General features: G+C 40.9%; 1 protein-coding gene across 2 annotated transcripts in view; it reads right to left on the bottom strand.

Annotated features, from left to right (window-relative positions):
* LOC104897950 (agamous-like MADS-box protein AGL12) overlaps window positions 1-18,286 on the bottom strand; it is a 39,155-nt gene that overhangs the window by 12,486 nt on the left and 8,383 nt on the right. For both annotated transcript variants that reach the window (XM_010684938.4, XM_010684931.4), the window contains exons 3-4: window positions 11,174-11,235; window positions 299-398 (exon numbers count right to left, since the gene is read on the bottom strand). In XM_010684938.4, the coding sequence (XP_010683240.1) occupies window positions 299-398; window positions 11,174-11,235 (162 nt within the window). The remainder of the gene's footprint in view (window positions 1-298; window positions 399-11,173; window positions 11,236-18,286) is intronic.

Below are 18,286 nucleotides of genomic sequence, written 5' to 3'. Positions count from 1 at the left end.
AGGAATAATCCCATCTTTGTCCGATTTATCAAAAATGATCTCACTTTTGGATTATTCTGGAATAAACCCACCTTTGCTTATTAAATCGATTTTTTGGTCCCAAAAACATAATAACCGGTAACAACAAGATAGGTATGTCATTTATCCAGTTTTCCCTTCCATATTCATGGTTTCAATAGTTGACAAAAAAAAAAGTATTATCGTGCTCTCATATAAGGCTTATTCTAATGCAAACCAAACCCTGTAAATGAAACAAGCGAAAGAAGAAAGGAAAGTAAAGTTAATATGATATAAGTACCTTGGTAGTGCGAATTTGACAAATCCAGGATTCGAGATGCTTCTCCATTACATGCAACTCATCCATTGTCATGGCTCCTTCTCCCCCTCCTAATATAGACCTAAAAATATCTCGTTGTTAGTTTAACATTCATGGAAACATAGTTTTGTGTAATTTGAAACTAATAATTTTATATAAGATATTGTATATCTTCATAGTACATAAACTATATACAAAAACACATTAACATAGAAGAAGTCATATATTGAGAAAATTATCATCTCTATTATTTCAAGAAAGCATTCATATAAGTTCAAGACTAGGGATGACAATTAGAGAAAGGGTGTGCAGGATTGTCCCTCTACATCCGTGTAAAATTCTTGTCCGCGTCCCCGCAGCATCACCCATTGCGAAGGAAATGTCAAGACTCATCCCTGCCCACCCCCCAACCCAATGGGTATCCATGCCCGCTTTATATCTGTGTCGTACCCACTTCATGCCCGCAATAATCCTCCCAATTGTCAAACAATCTACCAGTACTACTTCATAGCATAATAATGTAAAACAAATAAAACTTATAAGTCAAACCCCACATTACAAATTTACATTTTTCAAAATAAGATTGTTAGTGATATAAGTATATAACATGAAATTTTATAATGAATTTACATATATAAAATATGCTTTTCGATAAATAGAAAGGGTATGAGATGGAGGAGATAGAAGTGAGGCGGGCGGGGGTGAGATGGGTATAACATAAAATCCACACTCGCTCCACCATTCATTGTGGGTAAGATTTTAATTTCATCCCCATCCCAAAATCCTTCCCCCACCAAACCTAGACCCACCCGCCCCAATTAGACGGGGATGGGGCGGTTTCCAACTCGACATGCCCCATTGACATCCCTATTGGAGACTAGTAATGACATGGATTCAGTTTGCCACATCATCAATAATAGGTTATTAGAGTTTGTTAATAGTCTTTAGTGGTTAGTCTAGTTACTTTCAACGTTCTTCTCTACCGTATGTATATTATACTCTCTCCGTCCCATAATACAAGTCTCCTTTCCTTTTAAAGTGTCCCAAAATATATGTCTTGTTTCTAATTAAATCCAATACTATTACCAAAAATACCCTTACCATGATAATTTAATTTTCAATATGTCTTTATATATTTATTTTTAATTAGAAAATTAAATCAGCCCAAGGGCTAACCCCTACAAGGCTACTAGCCTGTAGGAAACACCAATGCATTGGCTAGGGGTAAGGATCGAACACCTAACCTCAAAAGCCAAGGGAGAGTGCTCTACCCATTTGAGCTAACTCGTATCCTTTCAATATGTGTTTATAAGTTCATAAAAAATACCCTCAAAAGCCAAGGGAGAGTGCTCTACCCATTTGAGCTAACTCGTATCTCTAGTTACTTTCAACGTTCTTCTCTACCGTATGTATATTATACTCTCTCCGTCCCATAATACAAGTCTCCTTTCCTTTTAAAGTGTCCCAAAATATATGTCTTGTTTCTAATTAAATCCAATACTATTACCAAAAATACCCTTACCATGATAATTTAATTTTCAATATGTCTTTATATATTTATTTTTTAATTAGAAAATTAAATCAGCCCAAGGGCTAACCCCTACAAGGCTACTAGCCTATAGGAAACACCAATGCATTGGCTAGGGGTAAGGATCGAACACCTAACCTCAAAAGCCAAGGGAGAGTGCTCTACCCATTTGAGCTAACTCGTATCCTTTCAATATGTGTTTATAAGTTCATAAAAAACTGCACCCACATTTAATTCAAATATGAAATCTTTGAACCATTCACCAAAAGTCACTCCCTATATTTTTTTTCTCTTTCTTCCACGTATTCTCTCTTCCCTCACAACTCTAATTGCTGATTTATTTTCTTAATCAAAGCAGTAAACTATTCACCTTTCATGGCTCATCCATGTATAATTTCTTCAGCATTTATTGGATTGTGTCTAGTCTTTAAAAAGAATAAAGCTTCCCAATGGCATTGACGCTATTATCCCAAAAAAATAAAATTCTATTTACCTTAATAACCACATAAAAATAGGTTTGTTAATTATCGCCCCAAAATTACTTAAAATCGCCATAAATCCATTTTTTAGGACTATTTTACCCTTTCCTCTTTTCCACACCATCCACCACCCCACCACCATCCCCTACCTCTCCACTGCCACCTGTGACCCTCCACCGCCGTCACCTACCTCCCCCAACCACCACCATCACCCACATACTATTAATGACACCATATTAATGTAACTGGTGTCTGCCTTTTATTGGAATGTTTTTCGAATGAACTAACTTTGGTTTTATTATTTAATGGTATGATTAATGTGCTGATTTCTTGAAATTTGCTCCTAGTTAGCTTAATATTAATAGTTGTATCCTAAAATTATTATTAGAAGAGCAAAGTTTGCTGAGCAACGAGAAGCAAATGACACCATTTTTATTACCTCTTGCTCCAAAAATCTTCTATACAAAAATATAAGAGCATGATAGCAGATGCTACTGCTACTGGTGAATTAAGCTAAGATGACTTTCACAGGCCACAGGCCAACATCGCTGATTACAGAAATTCTCCCAGATTCTATACACTTGACAAGAAAACCTTTGTAAAAAACCGCCTCCTAGTACCAAAAAGGAATAGCAGGTTCGCTAAAAAGGCTTATATCCTGCCCACAACTTTCTACAATTTAATGATGGAGTCATGAACAGGACCTACTTCTAATGTAATCTATACAAAGCTTAACTAGATAATGTATGTGCAGCTTCTATGCATCATTACCCTCATTGGCACTGTAAGTCGTAGGGAAAGAAAGCTCTGAACTTCATTCTGCAGCAATTTTTTTTTAGGCTTGGGCGAACGTCCGCGGTGGACGTTCTCCCCATGGCAGGAACGTTTGGCCTGGACGTTCCGGCCATGGGGCGATCGTCCGCGGCTTTTCCCGTGGCCGAGCTGGCCGACCGGGTGCCGGGCTGGCCGAGCCGGTGCCGGGCTGGCCGAGCCGGTGCTAGGCTGGCCGAGCTGGTAGTGGCCGATCTGGCCGAGCCGGGTCTTGCGCGGATTAAGCGAGCAGGTGCTAGGAAAGCCGAGTGGCTTCTTGTGGCCGACCGGATGCCAGGCTGGCCGACCGAGTCTATGGGCCGAGCCACTATGCCGGTCAAGCGACTTCACGGGCCGACCCGCTTTCTTGGCCGACCGGGTAACATGGTCGAGGCTTTGAGGCTGCTTTGAGGATGGCCGAGCTGGTCCCTTGGCCGACCAGGTGCTTCGAGGGTGGCCTCAGGAAGGCCGACCCGGGTGCTTCGAGGGTGGCCTCATGCTGGCCGACCCGGATGCTTCGAGGCTGGCCTCAGGAAGGCCGACCCGGGTGCTTCGAGGCTGGCCTCATGCTGGCCGACCCGGATGCTTCGAGGGTGGCCGAGATCTGCTGGCCGACCCGGGTGCTTTGAGGGTGGTCGAGCTCCCTTGGCCGAGCTACCTTGGCCGAGCTCCCTTATCCGAGCTGGTCTCTTGGCCGAGCTCCCTTATCCGAGCTGGCCCTTTGGCCGAGCTTCCTTGGCCGAGCTCCCTTATCCGAGCTGGTCTCTTGGCCGAGCTCCCTTATCCGAGCTGGCCCTTTGGCCGAGCTTCCTTGGCCGAGCTCCCTTATCCGAGCTGGTCTCTTGACCGAGCTCCCTTATCCGAGCTGGCCCTTTGGCCGAGCTTCCTTGGCCGAGCTCCCTTTGGCCTAGCCGAGTGGATGCATAGTCGAATGGCAGATCAGGTGCCTTTGGTCACCTCCTCGACCCGGTGCCTTCGGGTGCCTTGATGAGGGGTTTGACCGGGTGCGCCTAGACCGACCAGCTTCATAGTCCGACCAGGTGCCTAGGCCGAGTGGCCGAGAAACTCTCGAGCTTTGCTGGCCGAGGAGGTGCTTAGGTTGAGTAGGTCTTTTTGCGGATCCGAGGCCACTCGGATGAGGAGCTAATAATGCGCCTCATGCTGTCCGAGTGGGGGCACATGAAGTACTTTAGCTTAATTTTAGCCAAGTATAAGAGCGACTCGCCAAAGGAGAGGGGGCCTCTTAGTGGCCGAGCGGGTCTCCAATAAGCCGAGCGGGTCGTACGCCACTCGGATGAGGAGCTAATGAGCCCCATGCTGTTCCGAGTGGGTGCCATAAGGTACTTAGCTTTAATTTGGCTAAGTATGAGAGCGACTCGTCAAAGGAGAAAGCTACTCCTAGTGGCCGAGCGACTCGATTTGTTTGCACTTTAGCTATTTTCGCTAAATGGTAGGTTACTCCTGGCGTAGCCCGAGGAGGTACCGCGGGATACACGCTCGACTCGGAAGGCTGATGAGCCCCAAGTTTGGCCGAGGAGGTGCCTTCTCTTGCTAAGTCATTCAAGACTTAGGAGATCGACTCAACCAAGGAGGTGAAGGCCTCCTTGGGCTGAGTTGGGTGGACGCGGCTCGGATGAGGGGCCAATGAGCCCCAAGCTTGTCCGAGCCGGTGCCGTCTCTCGCTAAGTCAATCTGGGACTTAGGAGAGTGACCCAACCAAGGAGGGAGACCTCCTTGGGCCGAGTTAGGTGGACGCGGCTCGGATGAGGGGCCAATGAGCCCCACGCTTGTCCGAGCCGGTGCCGTCTCTCGCCATGTCAAACTGGGACTTGGGAGAGACCCAACCAAGGAAGACGGCTTCCTTGGGCCGAGTTAGATGGACGCGGCTCGGATGAGGGGCCAATGACCCCAAGTCTTGTCCGACCGGTGCCGCTCTCGCTAAGTCAATCTGGGACTTAGGAGACTTACTCAACCAAGGAGGAGTGCCTCCTAGGGCCGAGTTAGGTGGACGCGGCTCGGATGAGGGGCCAATGAGCCCCATGCTTGTCCGAGCCGGTGCCTGCTCTCGCTAGTCCTGGGACTTAGGAGACTTACTCAACCAAGGAGGAGTGCCTCCTCGGGCCGAGTTGGTTGGACGCGGCTCGGATGAGGGGCCAATGAACCCCAAGCTTGTCCGAGCCGGTGCCTGCTCTCGCTAAGTCTATCTGGGACTTAGGAGACTTACTCAACCAAGGAGGAGTGCCTCCTAGGGCCGAGTTGGTTGGACGCGGCTCGGATGAGGGGCCAATGAACCCCAAGCTTGTCCGAGCCGGTGCCGTCTCTCGCTAAGTCAATCTGGGACTTAGGAGACTTACCGACCAAGGAGGGGATCCCTTGAGTGGTGGACGCGGCTCGGATGAGGGGTAATCCCAAGCTTGTCCGAGTTGGTGCCGATGAAATACTTAGCCTTGAATTTGGCTAAGTTCGAGGCCGAATCGTTAGAGGAGAGGGGGTCTCCTAGTGACCGAGCGACTCGATTTGTTTGCACATAGCTATTTTTGCTAAGTGTTAGGGTATTCCTGGCATAGCCGAGGAGGTACCGCTATATATGCTCGACTCGGGGGCGCTAATGAGCCCCATGCTTCCCGAGGAGGTCTTCCGACGCTACTCAGATCTTGAGTAGGTTAAATAGTTGATACTTAGCCGTTTTTCGGCTAAGTTAGGGGACGCTCCTTTTCTGACTGAGGAGGTGCCCATGATGGGGATTCTCGACTCGGGGAAGCTAGGGAGATCCATGCTTCCCGAGGAGGTCTTCTGACGCTACTCAGATCTCGAGTAGGTTCAATAGTTGATACTTAGCCGTTTTTCGGCTAAGTTAGTGGGACGCTCCTTTTCTGACTGAGGAGGTGCCCATGATGGAGATTCTCGACTCGGGGAAGCTAGGGAGATCCATGCTTCCCGAGGAGGTCTTCTGACGCTACTCAGATCTCGAGTAGGTTCAATAGTTGATACTTAGCCGTTTTTCGAGCTAAGTTAGTGGGACGCTCCTTTTCTGACTGAGGAGGTGCCCATGATGGAGATTCTCGACTCGGGGAAGCTAGGGAGATCCATGCTTCCCGAGGAGGTCTTCTGACGCTACTCAGATCTCGAGTAGGTTCAATAGTTGATACTTAGCCGTTTTTTCGACTAAGTTAGTCGGGGGAGGCTTCTCCATATTTGAGTGCCATTGGAGAAGTTTTTATTCAGGAGATGACGAACATCATCGCACCTCCATCAATTGTATTCATTTGACCAGCTGAGGCGTTCAAGCAATTAGCCCCACGTTGGATGATCGGATAGGGTAGCATCATTCTTTCCCAAGGCGATCGTCCAGCGGAAACCGAGAGAGATCTACGCTCCCGGGGTACCCTGCTAGGCCTGAGAGGGGGGGGGGAGAAGCCCCAGTGAAAGTTAGGAAGCAACGCCCTCGAACTTTTGCGAAGTATAAGCTCCCCGAACAGCTCCCTTGGCCGAGATTGTGCCTCGCTTCAAGTTATGCTCAATACAGGATGGCCGACCGGGTCCCTGTCCGAGCAGGTATCAGTGAATTACTTAGCCTAAATTTGGCTTAAGTATAAGGGCGGCTCGACGAAGGAGAGAGGGTCTCCTATCAGCTGAGCGGGTCGGATGCCACTCGGATAAGGGACTAATGAGCCACATGTCGTCCGAGTGGGCGCCAATTTAAGTACTTAGCTTGAATGAGTATGCCGCTAAGTATGAGTGACTCAGCAAAGGAGAAGGGGTCTCCTAGTGACGAGCGGGTCCAGATATGGAGGATATGGGTTGATTGAGCTTCGCCATTTTGACGTCATGAATGCTCCGGTATGTTGTACTTAGCCATTTTTGGCTATGTTAGTGAGATTTCCCCTCCTGACTGAGAGGTGTCATGGCGAAATTCTAGCCTTTTGAGCCTCCTTTTGTTCGCCTCTATTGGCTTGATAGTCTTAGTTTTGCTGGACTGATCTGGGTGATGCAAGGCTTTTGATAGTGTGCCTTTGAAGCTGAGATAAATTTTTCATAAGTTGAGCAGGCATCTGAGGCCGTGTAGATGCCTCAGCTGAGCAGGCACCCAAGGATGAGCAAGTACCCAAGGATGAGTGGGTACATAGAAGGAGTAGGTACCGTTGATGAATAGGCACATCTCGCTGAGCATATTCTTTTCGCCGAGTGGGCACCCAAGGATGAGTGGGTACCTTAAATGAGTTGACATCGTCGATGAGTCGATGTTTTTGATGAATAGGCCCCTCTGGCTGAATTACATCATACACTCGAGGGTGCCACTTCTTATTCTGGAGAGGTTTTACGGTTCTGAGTCACCACACACCCCTTGCTCAGGTCAGTCTTTATGGGTTGTGTTCTTTCATACAACTTGTTCCGAGTGATAACATGTTTTATCCTTTTGAGGGTTGACGCGATCCTTCCCTCTATTTAGGCCCTAGCCGGTTAGGCTGACCATCTCAGGAAGGACAAATGATCTCCTCACGACGAGTGGAGACCATACACATCCGACTTTGTTGGAGAGTTTGTTGAAGATGAGATGCAATCAAGGTGACGTTTGTTGAAGTTATGGGCATTGGGTCAGCTACTCACATCTGACCTGATGCTGCGGGATAACCGACTCCGTGGTGGATTCTCCATTGGGGTGGAATCCTCATCATTCGGACAAAGGGATAGCACCATAGGTGCATATGGGATGCTTGAGCTCTCTAGGAACGGTTGGCTTGGGAGCATGTCTTCATGGTTGGGGCCATTGCTGAGCAGCAATGAGGTGAGTTTTGCTGAGTAGCAACAAGGTGAATCTTGCTGAGTGGTGGCAAAGTAACTTCTTGTACTATCCCCACAGACGGCGCCAAACTGTTTCTGCTAAGAAATTGAGGGTGATCATATGTGTTGATGTGTGCTGAGAAACTTAATATGGCCCCAAGAAGGTACGTCTGAGCTCCGTTATCCGTACATCGGAATCCTGCAAAAGGTAAGGTTAGCCTACCCGGGGGTGGTCCTGGGATCGCCCCTCCGACGCTCAAGTCAGTAAATGATTGAGGTAGAGAGAGAAAGGGATCAATTGTAGAGAGAGATGCTCTGGGTTTTGGCAACTTAGAGTTGCTTACCTTTGTCTGGTGAGACAACCCCTATTTATAGAGGAGAGGAGCCCCAATAAATGAGGGCATTTTGGTCACCTCCAGCTGGTGGAGGGATGGCTTCCCTAGATGTAGGGGCAGTTTAGTAACTTTGCCCTAGGTGGACTGGTCCAAGAAATGGGCCCAAACAGTAGGAATTCAAACCCTCACTCAAATTTCTCTAAAAATCTACAAATTCTCTCGATAATCATCTATTTTTGAGAATTAATAAGAAATCGAGTTAGAAAAGTTCGTTTGCAACAAATCATTTGCCGAATCAGATGTGATCAATTCCAATTCTTCTCACTTGCGATTTTCTCATAGATAACTTGCTTGAATTAAGTTGAATTCTATGTTTCTTGAATGAATTGGGCTTAAAATTGTTGCACATTATTTGACTGTCATAACTCCTCTGGTTTCTTGAGAATTAGCTGAATTACTCCAATAATTCTTCATATTCTCAACATTTCCTTCGTAATCCTTGATTTCTGATTGACTAGGTGAATTTCTCCAACAATGCTTCATGCTTTCATCGTTTTCTTCATAATTCATATCTTTCCTCACTCAAATTTCACAGAAAGCTTATAATTACTTTGAAATTTTCATCTCATTCCAATCATGTCTGAGAATGAGCAAAATATTTTTCTATTTTGCCTTTGAATCAAAATCCTAGCAGCATTTATTTCATACATCCTTTCAGATGCAAATTCAACTCAACTAGTATCTTTCGAATTTCATGGTGATGGATTTACTATTTGGAAGAGAGCCATGTTGTTGACATTGTCTACAGAGAATAAGATAGGATTTGTCAATGGAACCTTTAAACCACCTGTAAATGAGACTAGTACTTAGTATAAAGCCTAGAGCAGATGCGATGATTTACTATATTCATGGATCTTGTTTAACTTGGATGAAAACATTGCTGGAAGTGTTATGTTTAGAAGATTAATTGGGGATTTCTGGTTAAATCTAGAAGAGAGATATGGATACACTTCAATAGCCCAGATAAATGCTCTAGAACAAAAGTTAGTTGAGGTCAATCAAGGAACACAGTCTGATCCTGAATTTTTCACTACTATAAAATCTATGTGGGATGCAATTGATGAGGCACATCCACTTGCTTATTGTACATGTAACAAGTGTTCTTGTAATGTGACTAAGAGATTGTATGAGAGGCATCAAGAAAAGATGGAATACAATTTATAATGAAGCAATCTGAATAATATGCTACTACTAGAGGCAATACGTTGATGATGCTGTCACTTCCTAAAGTCATTGAGGCTTATAGGATGTTTGCTCAGGAGGAAAAGCACAAAGAGATTTTTGAAACAAACTCACACATTGAATCTATAGCTGAGGAAAAGCAATAATATATCCTCGCAAGTCTACAAATTCACCATACACCCTCCACTTTTTAAAAAATACATCAACTTGCCCTTATGCCTAGCATTGTTAGACTTTCGTTAGTCATTTAGGCCCTAATCACCCCTAATCCTAATCAACTCACCTAAACCTAAGTCAAACTCTAACACTAACCTCCTAATCTAATACCCGTACCCTAACCACCCAACCACCACCTCTCCCCTACCCCTTACCCCCTCCCTCCACTGCCCCTCCACCCCTGAAGCCCCCCCTCCACCCCTGAAGCCCCCCCTCCCCCGTATCCCCGCAACCCCCCTCCTCCCACGTATCCCCATAGGCCCCCCTCCCCGCAGCCCCCTTCCCCACATCCTTTGGGTTCGAAAAATCTGGGTTCTTCAAATTTAGGTTTGAAATATCTGGGTTATTTAAATCTGGAATCTTCAAATATGAGTTCGAAAAATCTGGATGCGAAAAATCTGCTAGGCTTCAAGGAGGGGGAGGGGGGCTGGAGCTTCTGAAAGGGGGGCTTCGATGGTGGGGCTACGGGTGAGAGGGGGGCATGGGTTGCAGGGGTGGTGAGGGGAGTGGGTGGGGGTGGGATGAGGGGTTGGGTTAGGGGAGGGGGTGGGTTGGGTTGGGTGGTTAGAGTTTGGGTATTAGATTAGGGGTTAGGGTTAGGAGTCAGGGTTAGGGTTAGGCTGGTTAATTAGGGTTAGAGGGTGAATTAAAGGTTAATGACTAACGAAAGTCTTAATATCGTTAGTAATTGAGGGTAAGTGGATGTATTTTAGGGGGTTATATGCATGGTGATTTTTAAAAGTCGAAAAGGTATATGGTGCAAAAAAACTTCTCAGGGGTATATGCTAAAAAAACCGTAAAAATAATTAGGGTTAGTGACTAACGGATCGGAGTTAACCATCATTAGTCATTAATAGCATTTGATGTATTACCATGAAACCCGAGAGTAACGAGTTAATTTTGAAAAGTGCAAGAGTATCTAGTAGATTTCCTGAAAACTTGGGGTAATTGGTGAAGAAATCAATGATCTATACAAATATATTAAAAGGTGTGCGTGACAATGTATACACGCCACGTGGCACCTTTGTTACTCCACTAGAATTATCCAATGTGTACATAAGTCATGTCAATTAACAAAAGTAAAATTAGCTTTCAACAAGATTTGAACCCATGATCTTTTGCTATTATACATGACACTATTACCATCTCAACCAATTATTTTTAATCATGCTTTAAGTGTCCACATTATTTTAACCTTTAAAATGTTGAGTTTTTCTTAATATATTTTAGTGGGAATGGAAAAAAATGCATATCAAGTCGGAAATACAATTTTAACTCAGCCCGGGCCTATATACTAGTTATATATCTTAAAAAATGGTCGCAATTGAAATAAATATAATATCACTCTCCACTTTGGCTGGATAATACATTCGGCAAATATCAATATAAATAATTAATAACCTCAAAAAATTTGAGTACTTTTAGTAGGAATAACATAATCAAACAAAACACTTGAAAAACATACCAGAGTCCTTTCTCCAGTAATTTGATCTCATGTGTCATCATGTTGACTTCGTCCTTGGATTCCTTAAAGCACAAATAGCATATAAATAAGAAGGTAGATATCATCTATAGTTTATATTTCTAAAAATGTCATTGGTATGATGATTTGGGCAAACCTATACATGTATACTACATTATGATCAAATGCAATAACTAATGAATGTCACACCCCCACAAAATTAGGGGGATAAATTGAATTTATCTTATATAAAAGAAAGGCTTCTGTAATTTGAAATTCCTCAAAAGTTCTTTCTCTCCTCTTAAAAAATTTAGCGTCAAATTTTGACAGATGTGAATTTCACACTTTAATGAATTTATAAATACATTTCAATTAATTTAAAATGTATTTATGATCATCTCATATATTATTAGAAGAAATTATTTAAGTTCGAATATTTTAGAGTAAAAATATGCATTTTATCTATTAAAAAAGATTGAAGGGAAAAGGTTAATTTTTTAATTGATGGTTTAATTAATTAAAATTATTTAGAAAAAATTATCAAAAATAAGTCAATCTTTGGACGGTCTACTCAAAATAAGTTTGATTTTGAATTAATTTTGAATAAGCAAAGCTTATGAGGGTATTAACGTGATGAATGGTTAATTTTTTAAAATTTCTTTTTCTTTGACTAATTCACTAGTAGAATAATTGATTATTGCTGCTGTGGTATTGATGCGGTTTTACCCATACGCAGCAATATATTACGTAAAAAGAAAAATAAAATATAAAATAAAGATATTACTACGGTTTCTACCTAAAACAGAAGCAATATGTTATCAACAAAATTTTTTTTGAAAAAATTGACTATTTGACCAGATATATTGCTGCGGTTTTTGACAAAAACCGCAGCAATATATTAAAAAATAATATTTTAATATATTGCTGCGGTTCTTGTCAGAAACTGCAGCAATATCATTAAAAAAAATTATAAAATATAACAGTTAGGGTTTTTTCCCTCATTTTCCATCTCTCACCCTCACCCTCAGTCTCTCTCAACGCCTCACCCTCTCTAATCTCTCTCATCGTCTCAACCTCTCAACCCTCTCTTCTCTCTCTCAGCCTCACACACACTTCTCTCTCTCATCTCTCTCAACCTCTCTAAACACGCCAATTCGCCTCCTGTCAACCTTCACCTTCTGTCAACCTTGTGCGACCCGACGAAGCCAACGAAGCGGACGCGATGAAGCGGACGCGACCATGTGCGACCCCAATTCGCCGCCTCCGACGAATTCCTTCTTCGGTTTTTTATTCGTTTTTGTTTTTGTTTCCTTATTTTTGTTTTTTTTTTCATTATTTAGATTTGTTGGTACCGGCCAGATCTTCTCGCGATGAATTTTCGGCGAGTCTTGTTCGAAATTTCGTCCCTCATCGTTGTCTCGGCCTCATATCTGAAAATTTTGAAGTTCCTTCTCGCGATGAATCTCCGGCGAGTTTTGTTCGAAGTTTCGTTCGTTATAATACTTCGATCGTCGCGAATTCTATTGGTAAGGTGTTCGATTCTTTCGAGATGCGTGTCTTGGTTTGCATGATTTCTTTGGTTGAGGACGGTGGTTGATGGCGGTGATTTTAGTTTTTTTTTCTTAGATCAGATTTTCTGGTTTTCATCATCTTTGTTTTCTTTATAAGCCGGTACGGTTATAATTTGGTACAGTTTTTTTACTTAGATTTTACTGTTATAATATAATTTTCTGGTTCTTACTGTTAGTTTCATCTATTGTGAATGAGAAGTGATGTTGGTTTCATTTTGAGTTTAGTTTCTATTAAACGATATAATGCTCATTTGTGGATGGGTTTGTTGCCCGAATTTTATCTTTCAAATCTTATGGCAAAATGCAAAAAAAAAAAAAAATATAATATTCTTTTGCCTGTACCAGGACCCTATTGATGCGGTTTTGGGCTAGAAACCGCAGCAATATGTTGTATTTTGTTAATAAAAAATATATATTGCTGCGGTTTGGGCTAGAAACCACAACAATATCTGAAGATATTGCTGCGGTTTAAAACCGCAGCAATATAATTATGACCTATTGCTGCCCCCTTAATTGCTGCGTGTCCGAAACCGCCGCAATAGGCCTCTTTATGACCGCAGCACGCAATAAGCATTTATTCTACTAGTGATTTCTATTCCCTAATCCTTTTTCTCCCTCCTCCATCCTTCTCTCACTCGACCATCTTCTACAACCTCTCTTTCTCCCTCCTCCCTACCACAAGTTCACAACCAACGCCCCTGCCTCACCCTAGCTCTAGAACCCCCACTAAAACCAAACCGAAAATTTGTGGGAAATAGTCAACACCACTACCCAACAACATTTCCACCTCTTTCTCCATCCTTCATAAGCCACCACCACCACCTATCTCTCCCTCCATCACAAAAGACCGCCAAACGTTTTCTTTTTCCTTTGCAAAAAAGACCACCAAACGTTTTCTACCTCCTTCAGAAGCACCTCCAAAGATATTTCTATTTTCCCCTTTTCCCCAACCTCACTCCTCTAATTTACAAATCCTTATTCCTCACATTCACATCAACATTTCCTCCATTAAAATCTCACCTCACCTGAAAATAACAACCAGGCCCGTAGATGGGCACGTGCAAAAAAAGCCCTCTAGCTCAGGGCCCCATATTTAGGAAGGGACCAATGTGTTTTTTAATAAATTGCTTTAAGAAAAATAAAAATGAATAATTTGCTTTGATGGACTAATACTCCGTACCACATCTTCTTGTTTCTCACGCTCAATTCATCTCATCTTCTAAGCTTTTATTTTCTATTTATTCATCAACTTTCCTTTCTTCCATCATTTATTCACCATTGACTTCTTTCATACTTTCCAAAAGAAAACCATTTGACAAATCCTCATTGATTCTTATCCAATTTTCAATGGAAATTTATAGCCTCTCCATCTCACTAATGATTTTATCAACAGAAACAAAAAATTCCTCTTATTTAGATTATTTTTCATCAACAACATCAATGAACAATTTATTTTGATAGCTCCTAATTATTTTGTACACAGGATTAAATTTCAAGTTCTCTTAAATCATCAGATTCCCAACTCACAATTGATACATTATACATACAGTAAGTATTATTAAGGATTGGGAATAAACTGTCGAAATCATACCGGTAAAAAATATTATTGTTTAAGATATAAATGCCTCAATTTTCATTTAGAACACGGCCCCAAATATATCCAAGACGGCCTTATGACAACGTACGGCAGAATCTCAATATCCAATCTCTCAACACCTCATCATCAAAAACCAACAACCTCAAATTTATCATACGTGCAAACACACAAGATCCAATTAACCTTCACAACACGCCGTCCATGGAACCTCTTACTTTTCCTCTCCTCTCTCTCTTTCCCAACCTCCGTCAACGACACCTTCCTCACAATAAAAAACAACATCTCTTACTTCTGTATAAACTACGCCATCATTGCACTTTTAATTGTCTCTATCTCTCTTCTTTGCCACCATCTTTGTCTCGTCGTTTTCACTCTTATTGTGTTTTGAGAAGGTGAGAAGGCTGTGGGAATGAATGGTTGCAGGCACAGGGGTTAGGGGAGGTGTTCGAATGGGGTGGGGGAAGGGAGGTTTGCAGGGGTGGGGTGGGGGAGAGGCGATTGCAGAGGTGGGGTGGAGCGGGGTGGGGTACGGCGGGGGAGAGGGTGTTCATAGGTTTGGGGGAGAGGGTGTGGAGGGGAGGGGTTTTGGTTGGGAAAGGATAAAAGGGTAATGGGTTTTAGTTTTATTCTTTTATTTAATTAATGTTTAGAATTTAAATTGAAAACCTAAACCCATAAAATAAGACATTTGGACAGGTGACCTAAAATAACAAGTTGTGTAACACCCCGTAATTTTAACCCTTTATTTTTGGAGTTTGTTTGTATTAAAATGATATATATTTTTTTCATAAAAATAAAAAATTTATTACTTAAATTATTTTGGAACATGTTGTGAAAATGTGTATATATATTTATATGTTGTGATATATTTATATATATATTTATTTTAAGTTGTTATTATTTATTTTGAAGGTTATATTAGTTTTGTTATTTATAGGCGTTTAGGATGCAGTTTTGTCGTGTAGCGTTTTTGTAACGTTGTTGGACCAGCGTGGGTGATGAAATGTTGCATCGCATGTGGCGTGTCATGCTAGACGAAAAACAACAATTATGGAGTGGAGAATGAAGAGTTTTGGTGCTTATTAAGCTAACCTTTGGATCTCTTGTAACCGCTTATTTAATCCCTCATTAACATTCTCCTAAATCCTTCATTTTTCCTTGACATAAAATTCTGATTTTTTTTTTAAAGAGAAGTTCAGTATCATTCTCATTTAATCCACACCGTTTTCATGAAAAGAAAGAGAGAAAAGGAAGAGGAAAAGAATAGAAACGTTCAACTCTGTTTTTCCTGTTACACCTTTACAAAAATAACCGTAGTCGGAGATCTAACCGTTGGATCGTCTTCAAATTTGGCAAAAACGTTTATAACATCTTGTTCTTAACTTTTTCCGGAGCGATTTATAATCCAAGCTTTTGAATACTGGAAATCATGGTCGGAACAGAGCAGTGCGAAATAAGAGTTTTCAACGTTCAAGAAGAAAATGCCTAGTGACTTGTTGCTACAATTATCGTTCATGGAGAAATTGGATTGCTCGCATATTTTTTGAATTCTTTTAGACTCAACTCTCCTCCCGACGTTGTAGGTAACTACTCCCTCCGTTTCATTTTAATCTACACACTTACACTTTTTACGCATGCCAATGCAAAACTTTGAGGACATATATCTTTAGTTTTGTATTTGTAAAAATTATAAAAAGTGTATATTAATAAAATACATGTTATGATGAATCTAACTAAATCCCACATGGCTATATTTTGATCTACGTATAAATCACAAATGATGGTCAAAGTGAAATTTGTGAATAGTGTAAAATGTCAAAGTGTGTAGATTAAAATGAAATGGAGGGAGTATTAGTTATCTTAGAACAATAGTGATTAGGGTATTATTCCGTATTAGATTATTACGGAAGAATTATTTAAATTACTTTTCGAATGAAATTATTGATGAAATTTGACATGAATATACTGGATGCATGCTGTATGAATATTGTATACAGAAAAATTATTTTCGTCTGATTTTTAGTATTTATTTGATTTATTTGGTATTTTGTGCGTTTTTGGCTTATTTGTGTAATAATTGTTGAACGAATGTTAAAATTGCTGAAATAATTTTTCATGAATATTTTATATGTGTAGTATGTATTTAATTCCTTGGAATAATTTTTACTACTGTTTACTGGTTTATTTAATTGGTTTATCTGTTTTTGCATTTTCGTGTCTGTCAGTATATAAATCGTGACAATTATTTCTGGAGGCCGAAAAATTTATTTCCTTGTATATTATGTATTACCGTGAGTTTATGCATGTTATCTGAACTTTTAGTAATTTTTGGGCGTTTATTTTTATTTTTAATTATTATATTTGCTTTATTGAGTATTCTGTAAATTAACGTTTAAAAATACTTTTAGAGTTCGAAAATTATAAATAAAATTTTTATCATATCAGTAGAGCCATTAGGGTCGTATGATAATTTTTTGTTATTTTACTAATCATACTTATTAGTTTAATAATTATTATTGTTTTGTTGTGAGTTTGAGGATGTTCTTTTTAATTATTTAAGAGCTTGTTAATCAGAAATAATTTGTGATCTTTTATGTTCTTGGAAGCTAGTGTTTAGTAGGTTATGGTGATTATTACTGGGTATCATTATGTTTATGTTTGATTTATGTAAAAATGATTAGTTGTGTACGTGTCATTTATTTAAAAAGCGTTGGAGTTAATTGGTGATCTTATTTGATATGATGCATTTCTGATTGAACTGTTAGTGCTGTAAAAACTAGTTTATTATCATTGTCGATGCTTAGTGATGTTCAAAGTATTTTTTTTGTCGGAACATTTGTTCTAAGTTTGTAAGTTACTACTTTGAAGAACATTTGAAGAAATATCTTTTGATGAATTATGGGTATAAGGCCGGGTGGCAATCCCTTCTGATGAATATTTTTGAGATGAATGATACTTTGATGATATTTATGATTTTATTTTGAGATAAGAACATCCGATGGGATAGATGTAGTGCCCGGTGAAGAACATGCCAACCACCTAGTTTGCGAACTAGGGGTACACCTGGGTTAATTGTTGTTGTCCGACAGGTCAGATAGTTCTACGTATTCTACCCTGAATCGGGAGTTTGGCCATTCTTAGACACATGCAGTGGGGAACGTAAGCCCATAGACTGACCTGGAGATTGCGATCTGACAAAGCATAGGAAGTGAATTGTGATTCACTGGCGTTCGGTTTCTGACTCAATAACTTGTTTTACCTATACTTTTATTTTTATAAAAGTACTCTTGAGATGATTTATTTATCTTTGTCCAACTCACTTGCTATTTATTATTCATTTGCGTTACTTGTGAATTATATGGAAGTGGATGCACATTGTAGTTGACTTGACTTTATTATCTCCTTTCTTATTAATCTATGTCTGAATCATGCTTTGATTTCTTTTGTTATGGGAGAACTGCTAGTTACTCCCCACTGATTGTGGGTGTTTGTTGTATATTTTGCAGGTTATGGTGATGGGAATCTTCTTTAGTTTTGGGCTTGAGTTGAGTTGTGAGCATTAAAAAGCTAGATGTTTTAGGCCAAGATTTTTAATTAGTTTGAGAGTCAGTTTTCTGTTTTAGACACTACTCTAATTAATTTAATTTATTTATACTATTTACTTATGTTGGTTCATCACTTAGTTATTTAAACGCCTTTCTTGTATATTTTCAGAAGACGATGTTTCATCCATCGTCCTATTAATACTATTATTATTTCTTTCTTTTTCGCTTTGAAATTATGGGGTGTTAGAGGCACTACGGGAACAAAAAGGAAGGGCTGCGCTGGTTAAAAAAAAAAAGGAAGGGCTGAGAAAAGCGCAGCCCTTCTTGCTTAGAAGGGTTGTGCTTGTTGAAAAAAGCGCAGCCCTTCTTGCTTATAAGGGCTGCGCTGGTTGAAAAACTGCAG

The sequence above is a fragment of the Beta vulgaris genome, chromosome 1, assembly GCF_026745355.1.
Source record: "Beta vulgaris subsp. vulgaris cultivar EL10 chromosome 1, EL10.2, whole genome shotgun sequence".
In the NCBI taxonomy this organism is placed as follows: Eukaryota; Viridiplantae; Streptophyta; class Magnoliopsida; order Caryophyllales; family Amaranthaceae; genus Beta; species Beta vulgaris.
Note: the sequence above shows the minus strand (reverse complement) of the source record. Positions and strands in the feature narration are given on the sequence as shown.